General features: G+C 39.5%; 2 protein-coding genes across 5 annotated transcripts in view; both read left to right on the top strand.

The window, feature by feature from the left end:
* Positions 1-4735: 4735 nt before the first annotated feature.
* On the top strand, positions 4736-15734 carry myoz2b (myozenin 2b). Of its 3 annotated transcripts, none has more exons than XM_064925855.1 (6): positions 4736-4869; positions 6145-6267; positions 9301-9467; positions 12921-13023; positions 14446-14629; positions 15031-15734. In XM_064925855.1, the coding sequence occupies exons 2-6, from the start codon at positions 6186-6188 to the stop codon at positions 15260-15262; spliced, it is 768 nt and encodes a 255-aa protein (XP_064781927.1). In that variant the 5' UTR covers positions 4736-4869; positions 6145-6185; the 3' UTR covers positions 15263-15734. The 3 variants fall into 3 exon arrangements, with proteins under 3 accessions (XP_064781927.1, XP_064781928.1, XP_064781929.1); XM_064925856.1 differs by having other exon boundaries at positions 4736-4911; XM_064925857.1 differs by lacking the exon at positions 6145-6267.
* Positions 15735-17471: 1737 nt separating this feature from the next.
* usp53b (ubiquitin specific peptidase 53b) overlaps positions 17472-20337 on the top strand; it is a 52842-nt gene continuing 49976 nt past the window's right edge. For both annotated transcript variants that reach the window (XM_064925991.1, XM_064925990.1), the window contains exon 1: positions 17472-17856. The gene's annotated coding sequence lies outside the window, so the exon portion shown is untranslated. The remainder of the gene's footprint in view (positions 17857-20337) is intronic.

The raw sequence follows: 20337 nt of genomic DNA, 5'->3' as shown, positions 1-20337 counted from the left end.
AAATGGAGTTTGTTTTTCTATATGTGTGTGCATGTACAGTATTTTGGTTTGAGCATGGATTGTTTGTGCATTTTGTCCTGTGGCCACAGGGGGCAAAGAAGTGGTTTCTCGTTCTCCACTATAATTCTGATCAGTGAAGTGCATTCACACACATCTATAGTATGTACTGCATGTTCCATTGAATGTTCTGTACCTGAAAAGTTGAAATTCTAAACATGTTTTATGAATTTTGATAAATGGATACATGATAGGCCTATTATTTACTTGCATGTGCATAAAAGTAAGAGGTTTGCAAGGTGATGAGTGAGAAAATGACAGATGGATGGGAAAAGAAAGTTAGATGTGTTGAACCTATAACTCGTTTTATTTAGAAAAATGGATTGAGTATTGTTATGTGATGTAAGCGGTAACATCTAAAATATCAATACAGTAAAGCGGATTTCAAATGTACTGCTAGGGTTCCTTGATGGTTTGTGTAATATGTGTGATAGCATGTGTAGCAGGTTAGATAGTAAGTACCAAGTGCACATACGGATGAAAACAACCAATATTCAAGTTCACTTTCTGTTACTATGAAAATTAAGGACATTTACAAATGTCTTACATTTCTTAAAATAATATATCAAATGTCAGATTTCATTGCTGAAATATAGAACATTAACAATGTTTTTGTTCATACCTTTGTCAGTTTGCAAAACATAGGCACACACTATATTCTAGACCACGTCATTGAATACAGGTCGAAGTTTCCGTGAAAGGCATACGAAATGTGCCACACTTGTGAATGTGTTGAAGATATTGTCACTTTTATCACTTGATTGTGTTGTTCATTTGTTGCAGCACTGAAGATAGATATTGTACTCTTCCAATAAAATGTTGTTGAGTACACCGTGCCTCTGATGTTTTATTACATTAACATGTATGTAAGATATGTAGGATTTGTCAAATGTTTTTTACACTTTGTAAATTGTTGGTTTACCTATTCAAAATGTGTGGTATGCTGAATTCGTTGAGAAACAAACAATTGCTGAATACCAATAAAACACGTAGTAATATATAAGATACATGTATATAAATGGAGTGGAATGTGGAGTTAGGTAAGTAGAGAAAGTACTTTTCTAAAGTTACACTCCACTGCAGCCAGTGTTTGTTTTGCTAACATGTCAGGTTATTGCTCCGACATCCGTCACAAAGCATCTCCACAAGTCCATCCAGGGACTAGTAACCAAAGAGATGGTTACATAATCACAGACTGAGCTATTGGGAGACGACTGGTGGGAGATTTTACACAGGAAGTTGAAAAGAGAAAGTTAAAATGTTAAGTATGAGAAAAAAACTAAAAATGAATCTCACTCATCTCATTGCCAAACATTTTTGTCGTTGTGAAGAGAGCCACATGACACCCCAACCATTTAAATCTACAGTGAACAAAAATATAAACACAACATGCAACAATTTCAAAGATTTTTCAGTCACAGGTCATGTAAGGAAATGTGTCAATTTAAATAAATTCATTAAGCCCTAATCTATGGATTTCACATGACTGGGCAGGGGTGCAGCCATGGGTGGGCCTGGGAGGGCATATGCCCAGCCAATCAGAATTAGTTTTGCCCTACAAAAATCCTTTATTACAACCAGAAATACTCCTCAGCACCCCCTGTCCCCCACTGACAATCCCGCAGGTGAAGAAGCCGGACGTGGAGGTCCTCGGCAGGCGTGGTTACTCGGTCTGCGGTTGTAAGACTGGTTGGACGTGCTGCCAAATTCCCTAAAACGACGTTGTAGGCTGCTTATGGTAGAGAAGTGAACATTCAATTCTCTGGCAAAAGCTCTGGTGGACATTCCTGCAGTCAGCATGCCAATTGCACGATCCCTCAACTTGAGACGTCTGTGGCATGTGTACAAGGTGCATGTGTAATGATCATGCTGTTTAATCAGCTTTTTGATATGCCACACCTGTGAAGTGGTTGGATTATCTTGACAAAGGATAAAATGCTCACGAACAGGGATGTAAACAAATTAGTGCACATAATTTTTTATTTTTGTACGTATTGAACATTTCTGGAATCTTTTATTTCAGCTCATGAAACATGGGACCAACACTTTACATGTTGCGTTTTTTGTTCCGTGTACTTTTGTAGTTTCATTTTTACTCTGAATGTTTTAATATTAAAATGTATTGACACAAATCCTCCAACAAGTCTTTGTATTAGGGTGGAATAACATGAGAAGAACCAGTCACTTCAGAAGTAGTTAGACAATTCAAGGCAGTAAGCTTGTTTCTTGGCAGCACTGTGAAGATAAATGATTTAGTATCTTGACAGCACTTATCTTAGAAGTCCCATGAACATACAGCTATTTCTATAACATTACCCCTGCAAAGTTGTTTGCTTGATTGCTACAACACAGTGTAAAAAATAAGTTATATCTATGCAGTGGCAATTTTAGCATTTTAGCTTGGTGGGGAAAACTCCCCACATTTTTTAGATGCATGCCAGCAAAGCCACAACACAACACTAAACAATACATTAATTGCACTATAACGGTGATAAACAGTGTCCACAAACTGTTAGTGCCTACATAAAGCTGTCCCAACAGCAGAGCTTTCCTTTCAACACCTTAGAGTGAATCGTTACCACTGCTACACCTGGCTATCACTGGAGCCTTGTCTGGCAGTGAAGCAGTGAAACAGTTCAGCCTTACTGACTTTAAAAAAAACATAGCTGATATGGCTGACTTGCTTAAACAAATGTGGTTTCTACTGACAATTGAGATGTAAAAACTATGGCATAAGGAGATGATGAGTGAATAAGAAGATAATCCGTAATTTCAATTAAGACAATGAGCGAGCTAGGATGGACTTAGTCAATAAACTATTTGTTCAGCACTTTTGAAATGTACAGCGACAGAATTCAGAACATGGGCCGTTCTTACAGTATTCTCCCTGTACAACAAGTCAGAACCATAGGATACGTAAAGGGGGCATACAAGCAGACAATAAAAACTCTTACAATATTCAATGATATTAAACAATATTCAATGATTACATTCTCGAAAACAGTATAGGCTACATGTGCACCATCAAGTCAGAACAGTAAGCAAAGTTATGAGGGGGATAGGGACTAAATAGTTAGGATGATGCACATGGGCCACTAACAGCTTACTACACAACATACACATAGTATTACTTTCTTAGCTACAGTATACATATCTCCCTGGCATATTACACCATTTATGCAGCAGCATACAATACATTTTTGGACTCCCATTGTTGTGCTGTGATCTCTTGAACAGGGAGGTGGCGCGGCGGTCCTTGTGGGCAAATTCTGTCATTCTCTGGATTTATGTTGCTTTCAAGATAACCGGAAACTCTAAAAAAAACAAGGTTGAATCATGATGTCAGTGATCTCCAGGTCAGAGCTTTAGAAAGAGGCCCAAATTCCCAACTTGGAATACTGAGTTGGATGACTGTTCATAACGGGTTTTTTTCCCAGTCGGAGCTCTTTTTTTCCTTCCAGTTTCCAGTTGTCTTGAACTCACTGAAGTCTAAGATTTCCCCGTTTTGACTTTCCAGTTGTTTTGAACGCTTCAGAAGTCATGCTGGATTGACAGCATGGCCAATGTATTCAACCTTTTCTGGCCCATGGTGTTGAATATTTAGCCTTTTAAGATTGGAAAAGAGACCCTTAAACACAGACTTGGACCACACACACCTTGCTTGGGCCAAGAAACACGAGCAATGGACATTAGACCGGTGGAAATGTGTCCTTTGTTCTGGTGTCCAAGTTTCAGATTTTTGGTTCCAACCACTGTGTCTTTGTGAGACGCAGAGTAGGTGAACGGATGATCTCCGCATGTATGGTTCGCACCGTGAAGCATGGAGGAGGAGGTGTGATGGTGTGGGGGTGCTTTGCTGGTGACACTGTCTGTGATTTATTTAGAATTCCAGGCACACTTAACCAGCATGGCTACCATAGCATTCTGCATCAATACTCCATCCCATCTGGTTTGCGCTTAGTGGGACTATAATTTGTTTTTCAACAGGACAATGACCCAACACACCTCGAGGCTGACCAAGAAGGAGAGTGATGGAGTTCTACATCAGATGACTAGTACTCCACAATCACCCAAACTCAACCCAATTGGGATGGTTTGAGATGAGTTGGACTGCAAGGTGAAGGAAAATCAACCAACAAGTGCTCCGTATATGTGGGAACTCCTTCAAGACTGTTGGAACTGCATTCCTCACGAAGCTGGTTGAGAGAATGCCAAGAGTGTGCAAAGCTTTGCAAGGCAAAGGATGGCAACTTCAAATAACACTTTTATGGTTACTACATGATTCCATATGTGTTATTTCATAGTTTTGATGTCTTCACTATTATTCTACAATGTAGAACATAGAAAAAATTAAGAAAAATCCAAACTTTTGACTGGTATTTCTTTTTTTTTTAGACCAGAGGAAAGAGTGCCTCCTACCGCCCCTCCAACACTACTTTCAGTGTCATGTCTTCCCTATACATATCTAGGGTCCAGGAAACACAAGCGCTCTTAAGGGGAGAGCCCTCCTTCGGTGTGGTTCCGGTGGCATAGGTCAGGTGCCCCATCCTCTCCCTCTCTCCGATAGCCTCCCCACGTCCCCATTGCTTTTGTGAGTGGTTTTGAGTGTTTGGCCTGCTAAATTTAGCCTATTGATGTAAGCTACATTCCATTGACAACAGACACAGAGACACCCCCCAACAGTTTGGCTTCAGTGGCCGGGAGTGTGAAGATCAGGGTGGATCAAAACTACCTAGGTCGACCCCTGAGCCTCCTTGCCTTCCAGTCAAGGATACAGGTCGTTTAAAAGACAGACAGGACACACACACACAGGTATGGACTAGTCCCATCAAGGTGTGCAGTTGTGATTCCGAGGTATGGCAAAATACTAGTGTCAATGTGTTGTGCTTTGACCATTCACAACAACTAACTCTGATTATGCTATTTTTTGTCGTATTCAGTCATATAACCTTTGTATTAATCAATATCTCACATCCCTTACTAACAAACCTCTTTATTATTTTGTGAAGACAAAACAAGAAGCTACAAACAAAATGCAATTGTTAGGTTACTGTAATCACTCTGAAATAATGTTTCTATGTTTATGTTGTATGAAGAGCTGATTATGAACATTGTGTTCAATAACATCTCTATGTTCTAATTATATTTCTCATGTTCGATACGCAATTTATTCTTGTAAATATTTAAAGCACTATAAATGATCTACATTTCAGTCATAACATTGAGAATAAAGATGTTGTACAACATGTCTGAAACATAATGCAAATAGGAGAGGATATGAACATGATGGGGTAACATTGAGAGTTTAGTGAAAGTTGTGATGTGAATACAAAGGGCATTGTTGTTTTGTTTCATTTGTTTGCAAAGCAAAAGCATCTACATTTTAGCACGGTAACTTCAGTTTTTTAGGACTGCTGCAATTAGATTTAGGGAAACTAGGCTATTATAATTGTCACGGAAATGTATCTTTTTTTCTCTCAACGCCATTGTGCCGCAGTAAAAATATTTATTTTGTCAAGATCACATTAAGGATTTCCAGTGTCACATACTACCCTGGGACACAATGTTCAGCCCTCACCCAACACTGATGATTCACAATGCTGAATGTCATGTGACACCTTAATGCGCATCAACTAGTATTCTTTACAAGGTTATTTTAAAGTAAGTGTTGACTTTGCTCTTCAAGCGCAAACAATGAATGACACCTGCCTTGTAATGTTTTGGTTTGGGGTTGACAGAAACCCTGTCCTTGAAGTAAATGTCATAATGCTTACCTAATGCTATCATAAACCAGACATGAGGCCCATCATAATATTTTATGACCCTTAACTCACAGGACATTAATGGCATATCATAATGTGGTCTAAACAACATGCAGTAGTTATCCGATAGGTCAACCAGTATTGCACGTGCCATGTGAGCAATAACTCTTTACCACAAACCCTCACTAACAGTAATCTTATTTTATTTATAGCAGTACAGTATGTTGGCTCTCTAATGTTCAGTTCATATCAACACTATAATTGGAAAACATTTTCTGCTGGGGTAGAACAGAAAGTACATCCTGTGTCCTTTATGTGTTTCCAGTACCCAGGGGCAAATCGTGTGCCACCCTTCCCAAAGCCACAATGTCACAATTCTGTACAATGCCAGCTGGAGAGAGGAAGATGCATGCAGCGGCTATTTCTCGAGAGGTCCACGGTGCCAATGGTATGATCTGGGCCCGGGCTCAAAGACAGCCTCAACAGCAAAGAGAATCAAACTTATTCTGGTGGAGGGCAGTTATTCAGATCCGGGTTGAACATGTCAGGGCCATTTCTCTAGCAGTTGCCATAAATAAGCTAATGAAGTTTTTTTTACTACCTATGGCGACAAATCCTTCTGTCGTTGTCCTTTTGAAAGTGCTATTTTGGGGCGGGTGAGGTGGGGAGTTATGGAGGGCAGGGTAGGACAACTGTGTGTAGCCATTTAGGGGACCGTGAGTGTTTGCGACAGCTGAAGTACATTCTGTTTGGGTATAGCTCATCGAAGCAGCATCATGTTCAGCATTCAATAAGTAAAAAGAACAATGACATAATAAAAATTGAATTCAATAAGAAATAATACATACAAAATTGCAAGACTGCATTTGTCTCAATCAGATTTGAAGAGTACAATCATAATTCACCTAGACTTTCTAGAACTTGCAAATAGCAAGTAGCATTAGCACTGTTGAGTGCAAATCAATGGAAATTCACTAGGCTGTGGTTGCATTGTCCAAAGAGCATGCCTAAATCAACTCAATGCACAATTTTGTTTAATAACCATACAATGTAGAATTACTGAGAAACCAAATGATTACTAAACTATTCAGATCAAATCAATCAAATCACATTTATTTATAAATCCCTTCTTATATCAGCTGATGTCTCAAAGTGCTGTACAGAAACCCAGCCTAAAACCCCAAATAGCAAGCAATGCAGGTGTAGAAGCACGGTGGCTAGAGATTATAACAGAACATGGCCAAGATGTTCAAATGTTCATAAATGACCAGCATGTTCAAATGATAATAATCACAGTAGTTGTCGAGGGTGCAACAGGTCAGCACCTCAGGAGTAAATGTCAGTTGGCTTTTCATAGCCGATCATTAAGAGTATCTCTACCGCTCCTGCTGTCTAGAGAGTTGAAAACAGCAGGTCTGGGACAGATAGCACGTCCGGTGAACAGGTCAGGGTTCCATAGCCGCAGGCAGAACAGTTGAAACTGGAGCAGCAGCACGGCCAGGTGGACTGGGGACAGCAAGGGGGCATCATACCAGGTAGTCCTGAGGCATGGTCCTAGGGCTGTATTGCAGTATACTGTATATTGAGGCAACCAATTATTAATATATACATGCAAACTTTTATCATATTGTGATGCTTACTATACATCTTGTTTTGAAACTACATTAATTGGAATTAGGCATGCTAATTGTCAACAGAAAGGCATTTTGAAGGAACAATATGTTGTTGATATTATCCCTTCAGATGATATCAGAATAATAATGTTAATTAACTTCTCCTTTGATAAAGGTCTCGCTGTAATCAGAAATGGTTAAAAATGCATGCTATGTACAGTATGTCTTAGGGAGAGTGTCAGAACAAAATATATACTGTATATCTTTAGGGAAACTAAATATTTTGTGCAACTAAGACATACAAATCAAAAACTGAAAAATTGGGCGTGCAAAATTATTCAGCCCCCTTAAGTTAATACTTTGTAGTGCCACCTTTTGCTGCGATTACAGCTGTAAGTCACTTGGGGTATGTCTCTATCAGTTTTGCACATCGAGAGACTGAAATGTTTTCCCATTCCTCCTTGCAAAACAGCTCGAGCTCAGTGAGGTTGGATGGAGAGCATTTGTGAACAGCAGTTTTCAGTTCTTTCCACAGATTCTCGATTGGATTCAGGTCTGTGTTCTGGCCATTCTAACACCTGGATATGTTTATTTTTGAACCATTCCATTGTAGATTTTGCTTTATGTTTTGGATCATTGTCTTGTTGGAAGACAAATCTCCGTCCCAGTCTCAGGTCTTTTGCAGACTCCATCAGGTTTTCTTCCAGAATGGTCCTGTATTTGGCTCCATCCATCTTCCCATCAATTTTAACCATCTTCCCTGTCCCTGCTGAAGAAAAGCAGGCCCAAACCATGATGCTGCCACCACCATTTTTGACAGTGGGGATGTTGTGTTCAGGGTGATGAGCTGTGTTGCTTTTACGCCAAACATAACGTTTTGCATTGTTGCCAAAAAGTTCAATTTTGGTTTCATCTGACCAGAGCACCTTCTTGCACATGTTTGGTGTGTCTCCCAGGTGGCTTGTGGCAAACTTTAAACAACACTTTTTATGGATATCTTTAAGAAATGGCTTTCTTCTTGCCACTCTTCCATAAAGGCCAGATTTGTGCAATATACGACTGATTTTTGTCCTATGGACAGAGTCTCCCACCTCAGCTGTAGATCTCTGCAGTTCATCCAGAGTGATCATGGGCCTCTTGGCTGCATCTCTGATCAGTCCTCTCCTTGTATGAGCTGAAAGTTTAGAGGGATGGCCAGGTCTTGGTAGATTTGCAGTGGTCTGATACTCCTTCCATTTCAATATTATCGCTTGCACAGTGCTCCTTGGGGTGTTTAAAGCTTGGGAAATCTTTTTGTATCCAAATACGGCTTTAAACTTCTTCACAACAGTATCTCGGACCTGCCTGGTGTGTTCCTTGTTCTTCATGATGCTCTCTGCGCTTTTAACGGACCTCTGAGACTATCACAGTGCAGGTGAATTTATACAGAGACTTGATTACACACAGGTGGATTGTATTTATCATCATTAGTCATTTAGATCAACATTGGTTCATTCAGAGATCCTCACTAGAGAGAGTTTGCTGCACTGAAAGTAAAGGGGCTGAATAATTTTGCACGCCCAATTTTTCAGCATTTGATTTGTTAAAACAGTTTGAAATATCCAATAAATGTCGTTCCACTTCATAATTGTGTCCCACTTGTTGTTGATTCTTCACAAAAAAATACAGTTTTATATCTTTATGTTTGAAGCCTGAAATGTGGCAAAACGTCGCAAAGTTCAAGGGGGCCGAATACTTTCGCAAGGCACTGTATGTCTGTAAACAGAAAGCTGTTCAACCGTGTTAGATGAAATCACATTGCTGAGTCTACCTTTAATGGAAAGTCAGTCAAAGGCATCTACTGAAACTTGTTTTGGTTCTTTTCCCAGGGGACACCATGGACCTGGGGATAAAGGTTAGCACTCCCAAAGACATCATGCTGGAGGAGCTGTCACTGCAATCCAACAGAGGCTCTCGTCTTTTCAAAATGCGCCAGCGAAGATCGGAGAAATACACGTTTGAAAGTATCCAAAATGAGGCAAACGTGCAGCTGAGTGTAAGGACTTTTACATTTACATTCGTGTAATTTAGTAATCCAGACGCTCCTATCACAAAGACCAACAATAAGTGGATGCAAATATGGAGACTTAAACAACCACAAAATACAACACACCTCACAACTCACATTCACTACCAATATCATACATCTGGGTGACGCCACAGCAGCCATCTTTGATAGACGGGTCAGATGGATAGTGCTGCAGGACGCTTGTTCCACCGCTGTGAGGTTGGGGCAGAAAGAGCTGTGACAGTCAGAGTCTTGTTTGTAGAGTTTCAGAAAACAGCTTAATTTTGGACTTACACTCAACTCCAGGACTGGCACTAGGACGAAATCCATGGGGGTGCACATGAAATGAATGAAGGTCACAACTCGTATTACATTATAGTCCTATTGGTCCCACTACGACATACAAGTTTATTCGAAATGTAGCCATAGGCTACACCTAAACCATAGCCTATCAAAAATAATTTCACATACAGTATGCAATAGTAGATGTATAGACAATATAAATTGTACTATGAGGCATGGAATGGAGAGCAATGGCGCATGTTTTTTTATAACAAAAAGGCAACTTTTTGACATACAGTCACACGCAGACAATATTTTTTTGTGTCTATATAGAATTGAAAAAAATACATATTATTAAAGGATGGCTGCAGTTCCTGATTTTGCCTCATTTTAGACTTGGTTCATTAAGAATTGCTAACGACCATGACAGAATTAAAACGTGAGTTGGTTTCAGGTTGTGGTTTGATATCGGTGTCTCTTGTGTGTTCACAAGTGGGAAGAGTAAGACAAGTCATTTTGCCAATTAGCTTCAGCCGGCTTGTTTTCAACCTTTGCCTAATTAGTTTGATTTTGGATAGCCTAATAAGGGGGTAGTTAGGGACCGGCAATACATGTAAATGAGAAAAAAAAATCATGTTCCACACCTTTTTTCCTCATTAAATGCTTTCAATATTTGTATATTCATTCGTACAATGTATTATTGGTCTGAGATTTGTAAGTCATTTAAATCTGGAGCTATTGGAATTTTAAGGTATTGTCCCATGTAAATTGTGCCATTTACCGATAGTCCCTAATATGCAAAGGGATATCCAGCGTCAACCCACATTTACCACAGCCATTACAATCGAGTCACGTGCAGCTGCACTCCCAATTGATGATGAATTGTGCTGTCAGCTGTTGGCATGTGCGCAGGATTGAAACAAACCCAAACTTAATTTACGCTGTAATGCAGTCACAATCAGTCTCATAAAACTCAGACTGACTTTATAACCAAAATCCTATTTACACATGCCCGGTTCTGCCACCCCCTAATGTCGGGCCTAATTATATCAGACACACAGTTATTATTGTATCTTGGACATTATGGGTTGAGGGTCCAAATCCTGGGATCACATTATTGGATCTCTGGACTTACGGATTTAAAAAGTATTTGCGATTATTTTCTTTTACGGTACAGTAACATTGTTTCATTGTTTACTTGGATCCAAAAGTGCTTTATTGCAACCAGATAACTGGATTTTAAATACGTTTCTGAGTGTCTAATGGTTGCATTAAGGATGTGTGCACCCCGACAAAAGTGTTAGAACACATGGGAGATATGGTGAAACATGTGCCTGGTGCCCTTTCCCTGCACCTACTCTGGCCAGAGGCTCCTGGAGCACTTTGCTCAAGAGTATCTATGCTGCTTATCAGTTGCTTGCTGATTGTGTGTGTGTGTGTGTGTGTGTGTGTGTGTGTGTGTGTGTGTGTGTGTGTGTGTGTGTGTGTGTGTGTGTGTGTGTGTGTGTGTGTGTGTGTGTGTGTGTGTGTGTGTGTGTGTGTGTGTGTGTGTGTGTGTGTGTGTGTGTGTGTGTGTGTGTGTGTGTGTGTTGTGTGTGTGTGTGTGTGTGTGTGTGTGTGTATTACTTCAGAAAGTATTCACACCCTTTTACTTTTTCCACATTTTGTTGTGTTGTAGCTTATAGCCTGCATTTGAAATTGATTAAATGCAGATATTTTTTGTCACTGGCCTACACACAATATCACATAATGTCAAAGTGGAATTTTCTTTTTCAAAATTTTTACACATTATTTAAACATGAAAAGGTGAAATGTCTTGAGTCAATAAGATTTCAACTCCTTCATTATGGCAAGCCTAAATAAGTTCAGGAGTAACATTTTGCTTCACAAGTCACATAATAAGTCGCATGGACTCACTCTGTGTGCAATAATAGTGTTTAACATTACTTTTGAATGACTACCTCATCTCTGTACCCCACACATACAATTATCTGTAAGGTCCCACATTCGAGCAGTGAATTTCAAACACAGATTCAACCACAAAGACCAGGGAAGTTTTTCAAAAAATGACTATCCCTTTTTGCATGGTAAAGTTATTAATTTCACTTTGGATGGTGTAGCAATACACCCAATCAGTACGAAGATACAGGTGTCCTTTTAGGATAAAATAAAAACGGAATAGAGCTAAGCACAGGAAAAATCTTAGAGGAAGACCTGGATCAGTCTGCTTTCCAACAGATGCTGGGAGACAATAACCGAAAACACAAGGCCAAATATACACTGGAGTTGCTTACCAAGACGACATTGAATATTCCTGATTGGCCTAGTTACCGTTTGACTTTAATTAGCTTGAACATCTATGGCAAGACTTGAAAATGGTTGTCAAGCAATGATCAAAAACCAACTTGACAGAGCTTGAAGAATTTTTAAAAGAATAATGTGCAAATATTATACAATCCAGGTGTGCAAAGCTCTTAGAGATTTACCCAGAAAGACTCACAGTTGTAATTGCTGCCAAAGGTGATTTCATCATGTATTGACAGAGGTGTTAATACTTAAAATGAGATATTTCTGAATTTTGTTTACAATAAATATGCAACAATGTCTACAAACATATTATCACTTTGTCGTCATAGGGTATTGTGTGTAGATGTATGAGAAAAATATATATTTAATCAATTTTGAATTCAGGCTGTGAAAAATGTGAAATAAGTCAAGAGGTAAGAATACTTTCTGAAGGCATTATATGTTCATGTGTGCATTGGTCAGATGCCAGTCCACAGGGGGTATCTGGGGGGGGGGGGGTCTGGTTGCAAATTACTGTTTTTACTTTTGGCAACTGTTCAAATGGAGCAACATTGCACATAAATTCTCAGCATTGCAAACAAACATGAACTAGTTGCTATTTCAAGTCTTTTGATGGACATTTTGGCAGTAGCTGAGCTTGCTTTGACCTTATGCCCAAGCTTTAGCTCAGTGTGCTAAGCTAACATGCTTGTAAAACCTGTGAGCGCCCTACCCATTTACCTAGTGGGCCTCATTTACGCAAAGTTAACAATTTGGTGCAGCTAATCCCCAAATGAATAAATTAGATAGGTTCAGAACTGCGCAAAAGGGGAAAGCTTAGCTAATGACAAAATACTTTCTAATTTTTTCCAGAGCGATCTTCTAGCTGAGAATGCAGACAGTGCCGAAAACAAAGAGGGATCGAAAACACTTCCTTACACACCCACCCCAGGAAACCCAGAAAGCATTGCACCAGGTATGTAGCTACCGCATCAAAACATACCTTCTGTTATTTTCAAAATGTATGAATGCTTATTAGGCAGAATAATACAGTTTAAGGGGATAATAAGGCCTTATTGAAATATCCTTGTCATTATTATGTAGTGTTATACATGAGTAACGCTTCACTTGAAGGGATACTACATAAGGACTTCATAACACAATCATAACTCATACATACCGCATTCATAAGTAAATGGTATTTTTCAACCACTACAAATTGATATGTACGCTTTGTCTTGCAATTGTTGACATTAGCATTTATGAACTGCTTATGTACTGCTTATGAATGGGTTGTGAATGTATTTTTAAGGCCTATGTAGATGCTCATGTTACCTCTAAAGACAAGTCTTATTCCCCCTAGCGACTCAGCAGACCTCTGGCCTTTAAGCAGGATACATGAGAAGCATTTCCTTTCCCTGCGGTGCCTTGCTCTCTGTTAAATTGTCAGCAGGGGATCCCAACAGAACACTCTTGTAGAATCTGATATGACCAAGCATGGTGTCAACCCATGTCAAATGGACCAACCCGCTTTTCACACCAAGGATGAAAGCACACTTACGGTGTGCACTATTTTAAGACTTGAGATGATAAAGATCGACAAGTTGTGTTGAGTCTTCATCACTTTTTCCACTGCTCTAGTTAATACTGTTATTTAATGACAGTGGCTATTGATAAAACTGCCACAGTCATGTTGACACCTATTTTGTTTCCCAAACAATAATAACAGATAATACTAAACCAAAATGTACATTTTTTTTGTTATGTCTTGATGAAATTAGCATGGGTGAAAAGGTGGTAACAACTGAGGGACTAATTTGTTGTCATTGCAAACTAGATTCTAGATTCTAGATTCAGTCGCAAGACAGTTTTTTCTGGAGCGGATGGTCGGGGGGCGGAACATAATTACAAATAATTTGTAGACTGCAAATTGACTGCATGAAGCTCAAACAGATATAATGTTGGACTAAAACATAATAATTCAAACCTTGCTTACGTTTGTATACAATCCCGTGTTTCTCTATAATGCTTGGGAATACTTGGGAACAGATTTCTTGAATTAAAATCAGTTGGAGCTGATTACCTGTTGTTTTTACAGTCTTTTATGTCCAACAATGAAAATTCAACACAAAAAAACTTGTCAGGCCACCAGTTGGGGAACCCTGTTCTACGGGTTAAACCATTAATTCAAACTCACCTCTCACAACAAGATTCATTCTCAATGCCCTAGTACTTCTTTATATTTCTTGTGAAAGGACAACAAGCAAGAAATTGGCAGTAATCATGTATCCCACTTAAGTCCAACCCCACAGATCTGCTAATGTGTTGATAGGATAAGTGAGTGTCTGTACGCTGCACTGTTGGTCTTATGATCCTGTCTTCTTGGTATGTGTCTCAGGATATGGAGGCCCCTTGAAGGATGTCCCTGCAGAGACGTTCAACTCTACAGCTATACCCAAGTCCTACCATTCCCCTTGGGAGCAGGCTATCATTAACGACCCCAACCTGGCCGCGACCCTCAATATCAGGATGCCTGTCCCTGAGCCAAGACCAGAGGCTCCTGACTACAAGAGCTTTAACAGGTGAGGCTAATGTGAAAACAGGTGTTCTGAGGAGAGTTTTCAGACAACTGCTATTCAACAGCTCAAAATTTAAACCAAAGATTTGCGTGCTACTTGAACATAGTGCATCAGTCATGCACTTCTCTCATGGCAGATTTTGAGTTAAGTATGCAAATCTGAAGTCTGGGATAATACTCTCAGTAGAAATGATCATCAGTACATATAATGACAGTAATATTGCAAACATTTCCATGGAATGAAATGGTTTTCTTATAACACAGTTCAGATTCACTGTTACATGGATGCACTACTATAACCGCCTATAAAAAGACAGCTTTCTATATTCTACACAACCGTCACATCTTTAGAGATCTTCATTTTGATTTTGCATTCACCCTTGTATCACCACATCTGATTTACAGGGTGGCCACACCATTTGGTGGTTTCGACAAAGCCCCCCGGAGCAGCGGGATCACGTTCAAGCTGCCCGAGATCGACTTAAACCTCCACAACTACTCTGAGCTCCAAGACCCAGGGGTGAAAAGACCCACCTTCAACAGGGTTGCCCAGGGATGGATATCTGACGGCATCCCACTGATCCTGCCCACCGTGCCTCTGGAACCTATGCCCATCCCTGAGTCCGATGACCTCTAGATGACCTTTAGATGACCCATAATACCCTGGAAAGACAAGAGAGCACTAGTCTGACAAAATCCACTGCTGTCACCCCTAACCATACTGCCTGATCTGCGATGTAGGGGTTGGAGGTGAAGCCTAAATCATGATTTCTGATTATGTGCAACCGACGACAAACTGATGGTTTAAAATAGGGCTTCCATGCTGCCCTGTTTCAATTCTGTGCCATTTGCCTGAGTAATGATACTGATGCTTAGTTTTGCATTGTGTATTCAGAGAATAACATGTAAATAAATAGCACACATGGCTGAAATGTTATTGAAATATCTAAGAGGAAAAAAAACATGAGCAATACATTGAAACTTCAATGCATCTGTTGGCTTATATTGGATATCAGATCCAAAAGTATCTTTGTCTTTTAATTATGTAGACATGTTGCCTATTAATCTTTTAGAATGGGCTTATCGATGTGCAAATAAAAAAGATCTATCTCTTTGTCATGACATTGTATAATGAATTGGCTTATGTAAATCAATGTGTGGTTTGGATATGTGGATCAAATGAATCTGTACAGACTTGAACACACAATTCTGCAAATGAAAAGAAAAGTAAGTGGGCTACTACCCAGGAACCGTATGACCAACCTCAGACCAACAACAGTTGATGGCTGATCCATTTACACACACACACACACACACACACACACACACACACACACACACACACACACACACACACACACACACACACACACACACACACACACACACACACACACACACACACACACACACACACACACACACACACACTGTAAATTATCTGCTAGGGTTCGTTGACAGACCACATTTAAAACAGTTAAACGGTTGGGTTAAATTAGCCTATAGCTTTATGCAAAGCAATGTTGTTAGTGTTAACTGCAGAATGTGACCTGCTCATTGGCCACAATGGCTGGCAAACTAATTATAGCAGAAAATATGGATCGAACCATCAGTGTGAAACAATTCTCTGTAGTCTGAGCAGTCTGAACAGAGCACTGTAGGCCTATGTGTAATTTTGTAATATTTGAAAGTACATTAATTTTAAACAAGTATGCTGTTTTAACATTATAACAATAATAGTGTCTTGACAGTAGCAAGATTTGTAATCCAATTGGGGACAGATTTTCATTCGGATATTCCAGAATACACGGAATATATGTTCATTTTCCCACCAGTGGTACAGTATGTTTCTATCAAACGGACTTGTTGCAGATAAAAATCAGTGTGTGATGAGGTAGTGCACACAGAATTAGCTTTTTTGCTTAATTTTTCAGGTACCAAATAAAAATCTAAAGTTCAATTTGTTTCCATTGCATTTTCAACTCTACCAATAGTTTTGTCACAAAAACTGTTGTGTTAAAGAGCAAATGGGCCAAATCTGGCCTTGGCGCCTGCGCTCTACCCAACAGCTTGCATATATAGTGCGGGTAGGCTGTGCGGGTTGGCTAGTCTACATGATCAGATTATTATGGATAAGAGCGAGAATATTTTGATTTGTCAAATGGCAGTCAAGCATCATCATGTCACCAGAATAAGACCTTCTGTGCACTTTCACCACCCTGTGAAGTTCATCATAACTTATTTCATCTGTAGCCTAATAAACTGTGTGGTTTCCCTATTGGTAGTGTGAGGACCACACACCATATCATCACGACTCAATATTTACTTTCATATATGAACATAATTATTTCAATAGTTATCTATAAAGGCATTTCCACCACCATTTCCCGCATAATTAATTTTACCTACACAAAAAATTCCCATGTTTTATGTTGACATTTATAAAATTACAACGACACTTCCTGTTTCTGCCAAAACTGTCATTATTTTTTTTAATAAGATTTGACTTTACTTGGATGACAAGGAACATGGTCTTCAGATAAGTGCATTTTATATAATTGCAAACGTCAAAGCATAGCTTAATATATTAAACCCAGAATATTGTCACGTTACATGCTGCAGTCAGCATTATTGTGAAACAGTTTTTTGAGTCATGTGATTTCTAGTCTCACCTCAACTGGGACAAACCAAACGCCGAATGCTTGTCTGCTCTGCGAGACAAGCAATTTGCTATCAAATGCGCCCATGCGGCCGAAATTTCTCTTTTGGAATTGCATTAGGCTACTGTACACTAGGGGCGGATTTTGACCTCGCAACTCTCAAAACATCACTAATCTGCGGATGACATTCAGGCATAGACCGCTGCTGGATTTATTTCCCCAAATGAATTCCGCTGCTGAACCGAAAACGTCAAAACAGCAAGAAAATTGTCAGGCTAGAATAAGACAAGAGCTAAAAAGTCTTCGGGTATGACGGTTAAAATGCGGGTTGGAATTGTATCACTGCACTAACGTAGCGATTTATTGTAGCTATGCAGGCCTTAATACTGCATTTGCCCACAGATTCCATCCACCAGTACTACCTGACATCCACGAGCGTGTCTGTGTAGTCTATTGCAGTCATTTTTGCTTATAGGATTTTAACGGGACAAAACTTGTGGCAATCTAATGTTGACAACTAAGCTGCTTTGGGAGATCTATTATATCGGCCAAATATTATCGACGAGATACGGTGAGTATTGCATGTGTGCTATGACATTTTGTATCGAACGGGTATGTTTTTCTGTGATGCAGTGATGCGAGTTGCGGTAAATAAAGCGGTTCCCCAATAAGACGCATGCGTCCTAACAGGTGTAAATTGCACGATATGCAATGGCATCTGAAGTAGCCCTATGCGTGGTAGAAAAGTCCCTCGTGTTCGTGTAAACCCCTCGCTATTTCGATTAATACAATGCATGCAAGGATGGAGAATGTTCGGCTAAATTAAATCATATGAAGGTTTAGGTTATAATTATAGGGCTTTGATAAGCATCCTTTTTCTATTTGAAGAATACACCACATGTGCAGATAAACACATTGAATAATATTTGTGAATGTCTATTTGCTTGTGATTATTCAGGTTCATATGTATACTGTACCACTTTTTGGTCACAACATGGGCTGGATAACTAGCCTGGACACCAGGGTTGGGCTCAATTCGAATTGAAGGCAGTGTATCCAGTAAACATCTTGCACATTTTGTGAATATTTGATTCTTACAAGCAAAAACATATTATTTGCAAATAGCAAAAATAAGGACAAACATGGGTCAACTACAGATGCAGTTAGATATTATGCTTAAGTCAGTGAAGGCAAACAGAATGTGAAAGGATAGTTCACAAAAAAACACATCTAATTTCATGCATACCTAAAGGAATGTATCGATAGGTGGGATGTTCTGTCATGTTCCTTATTCTTATCTTACCTTTCAGATCTGCATTAGTGCCTAACAGGTTGTTTCTGGACAGGGCTTATAGCTTTTTCAAACCAAGCTGCAGCCCTGTCCAGAAGCAAACATCCTCTAGCCCCTAACATCTAGGTAGTTATGAAACAATATCAGATGGAATGCTGGCGCTATTGCCTCTAGCTCTTGTATGATCCCTGAAGTAGGTTTGTAGAGCACTTTGGGTTGGGATTTATATGTCTTAATACAGGGCTTCTTGTTTAATACATGGCTATTAGTAGGAGCTATTGGATGCATCCCAAATGGCACCCTATTCCCCATATAGTTCCGTATGGGTCCTGGTCAAAAGTAGAGAACTTCAAAGGGAATAGGGTGCCATTTGGGACACAGGTACAGTATTAATGGGAGGTATAATTCATCCTGCTCATTGTTTCCATGGCACATCTGAGATCTGACTACATTGTCAGACAGGAGGAGGATAACCATCTTTCAAGAAAAATGTGGCTGGTTGGACCCAGAAAATATTATAGAATATTAAATATGATGTGTTATATAGCAGTGTCTTTATGGATTAGAAACATTAAAGTGATAGTCCATAGCCAGCTCTTAGAGAAGAGGTTGAGAATAGCTTTACAGGTAACACTTCCATTATTTTTGCTCTTATACCTGTGTATTAACACTGTAATTACTACAATAACAACATTGTAATAACATATTATTTTAGTAATGCTTTACAATCACATAGTGATAGAGATGGAGTTCAATGTAGAATAAAGTGCAATTACAGTGTTATTACACTTCTATAAGAGCAACCTAAGGTTTTGTAATGTGCTTCTGGGTTACCTACCTGTAGGCTATTAGGCTTATTACTTGGCCGAGGCCTAATCCTACTTCATATGGAATTAATTCTGTGGATTCCTGGAAAACTTCATGACTCGGCAGCATCACAGCTCAGCAACAAGATCAACAACCTGTCCTGTCTGTAATGTTTGGGTGAATTTGAATTGAAGGCAGTCAATTCAGGAAGTGATTTAAAAAAAAAAAAAAAAAGTGATTTTTATTTATTTATTTTAAATACACTATATATACAAAAGTGTGTGGACACCCCTTCAAATTAGTGGATTCGGCTATTTCGTCCATACCCGTTGCTGACAGATGTATAACACCGAGCAGACTGGAATGCAATCTCCATAGACAAACATTGACAGAATAATTTCTTGTCGTGATGTGTGTTTTGTCCTATATTTTTATTTAATTAATTTTATTATTAATCCCAGCCCCTGTCCCCGAATTCGTTCTTAACTGGCTTGCCTAGTTAAATTAAGGTAAAAAAAAATGGCCTTACTGAAGAGCTCAATGAGTTTCAACGTGGCACCGTCATAGGATGCCACCTTTCCAACAAGTCGGTTGGTCAAATTTCTTTCATGCTAGAGCTGCCCTGGCCAACTGTAAGTGTTGTTATTATGAAGTGGAAACATCTAGGAGCAACAACGTCTCAGCAGCAAAGTGGTAGCCACACAAGGTCAAAGAATGGGACCTCCGAGTGCTGAAGCATGTAAAAATCATCTGTCCTCCGTTGCAATTCTCACTACAGAGTTCCAAACTGCCTCTGGAAGCAACGTCAGCACAATAACTGTTTGTCAGGAGCTTCATGAAATGGATTTCCATGGCCGAGCAGCTGCACACAAGCCTAAGAGCACTATTACACATGAGTGGTGTAAAGCCATTGGACTCTGGAGCAGTGGAAACGTGTTCTCTGGAGTCTGATGG

This window comes from Oncorhynchus masou, chromosome 20 (genome assembly GCF_036934945.1).
Source record: "Oncorhynchus masou masou isolate Uvic2021 chromosome 20, UVic_Omas_1.1, whole genome shotgun sequence".
NCBI classification, from domain to species: Eukaryota; Metazoa; Chordata; class Actinopteri; order Salmoniformes; family Salmonidae; genus Oncorhynchus; species Oncorhynchus masou.
The sequence above is the reverse complement of the archived record's forward strand: the minus strand, read 5'-3'. Positions and strand labels throughout refer to the sequence as shown.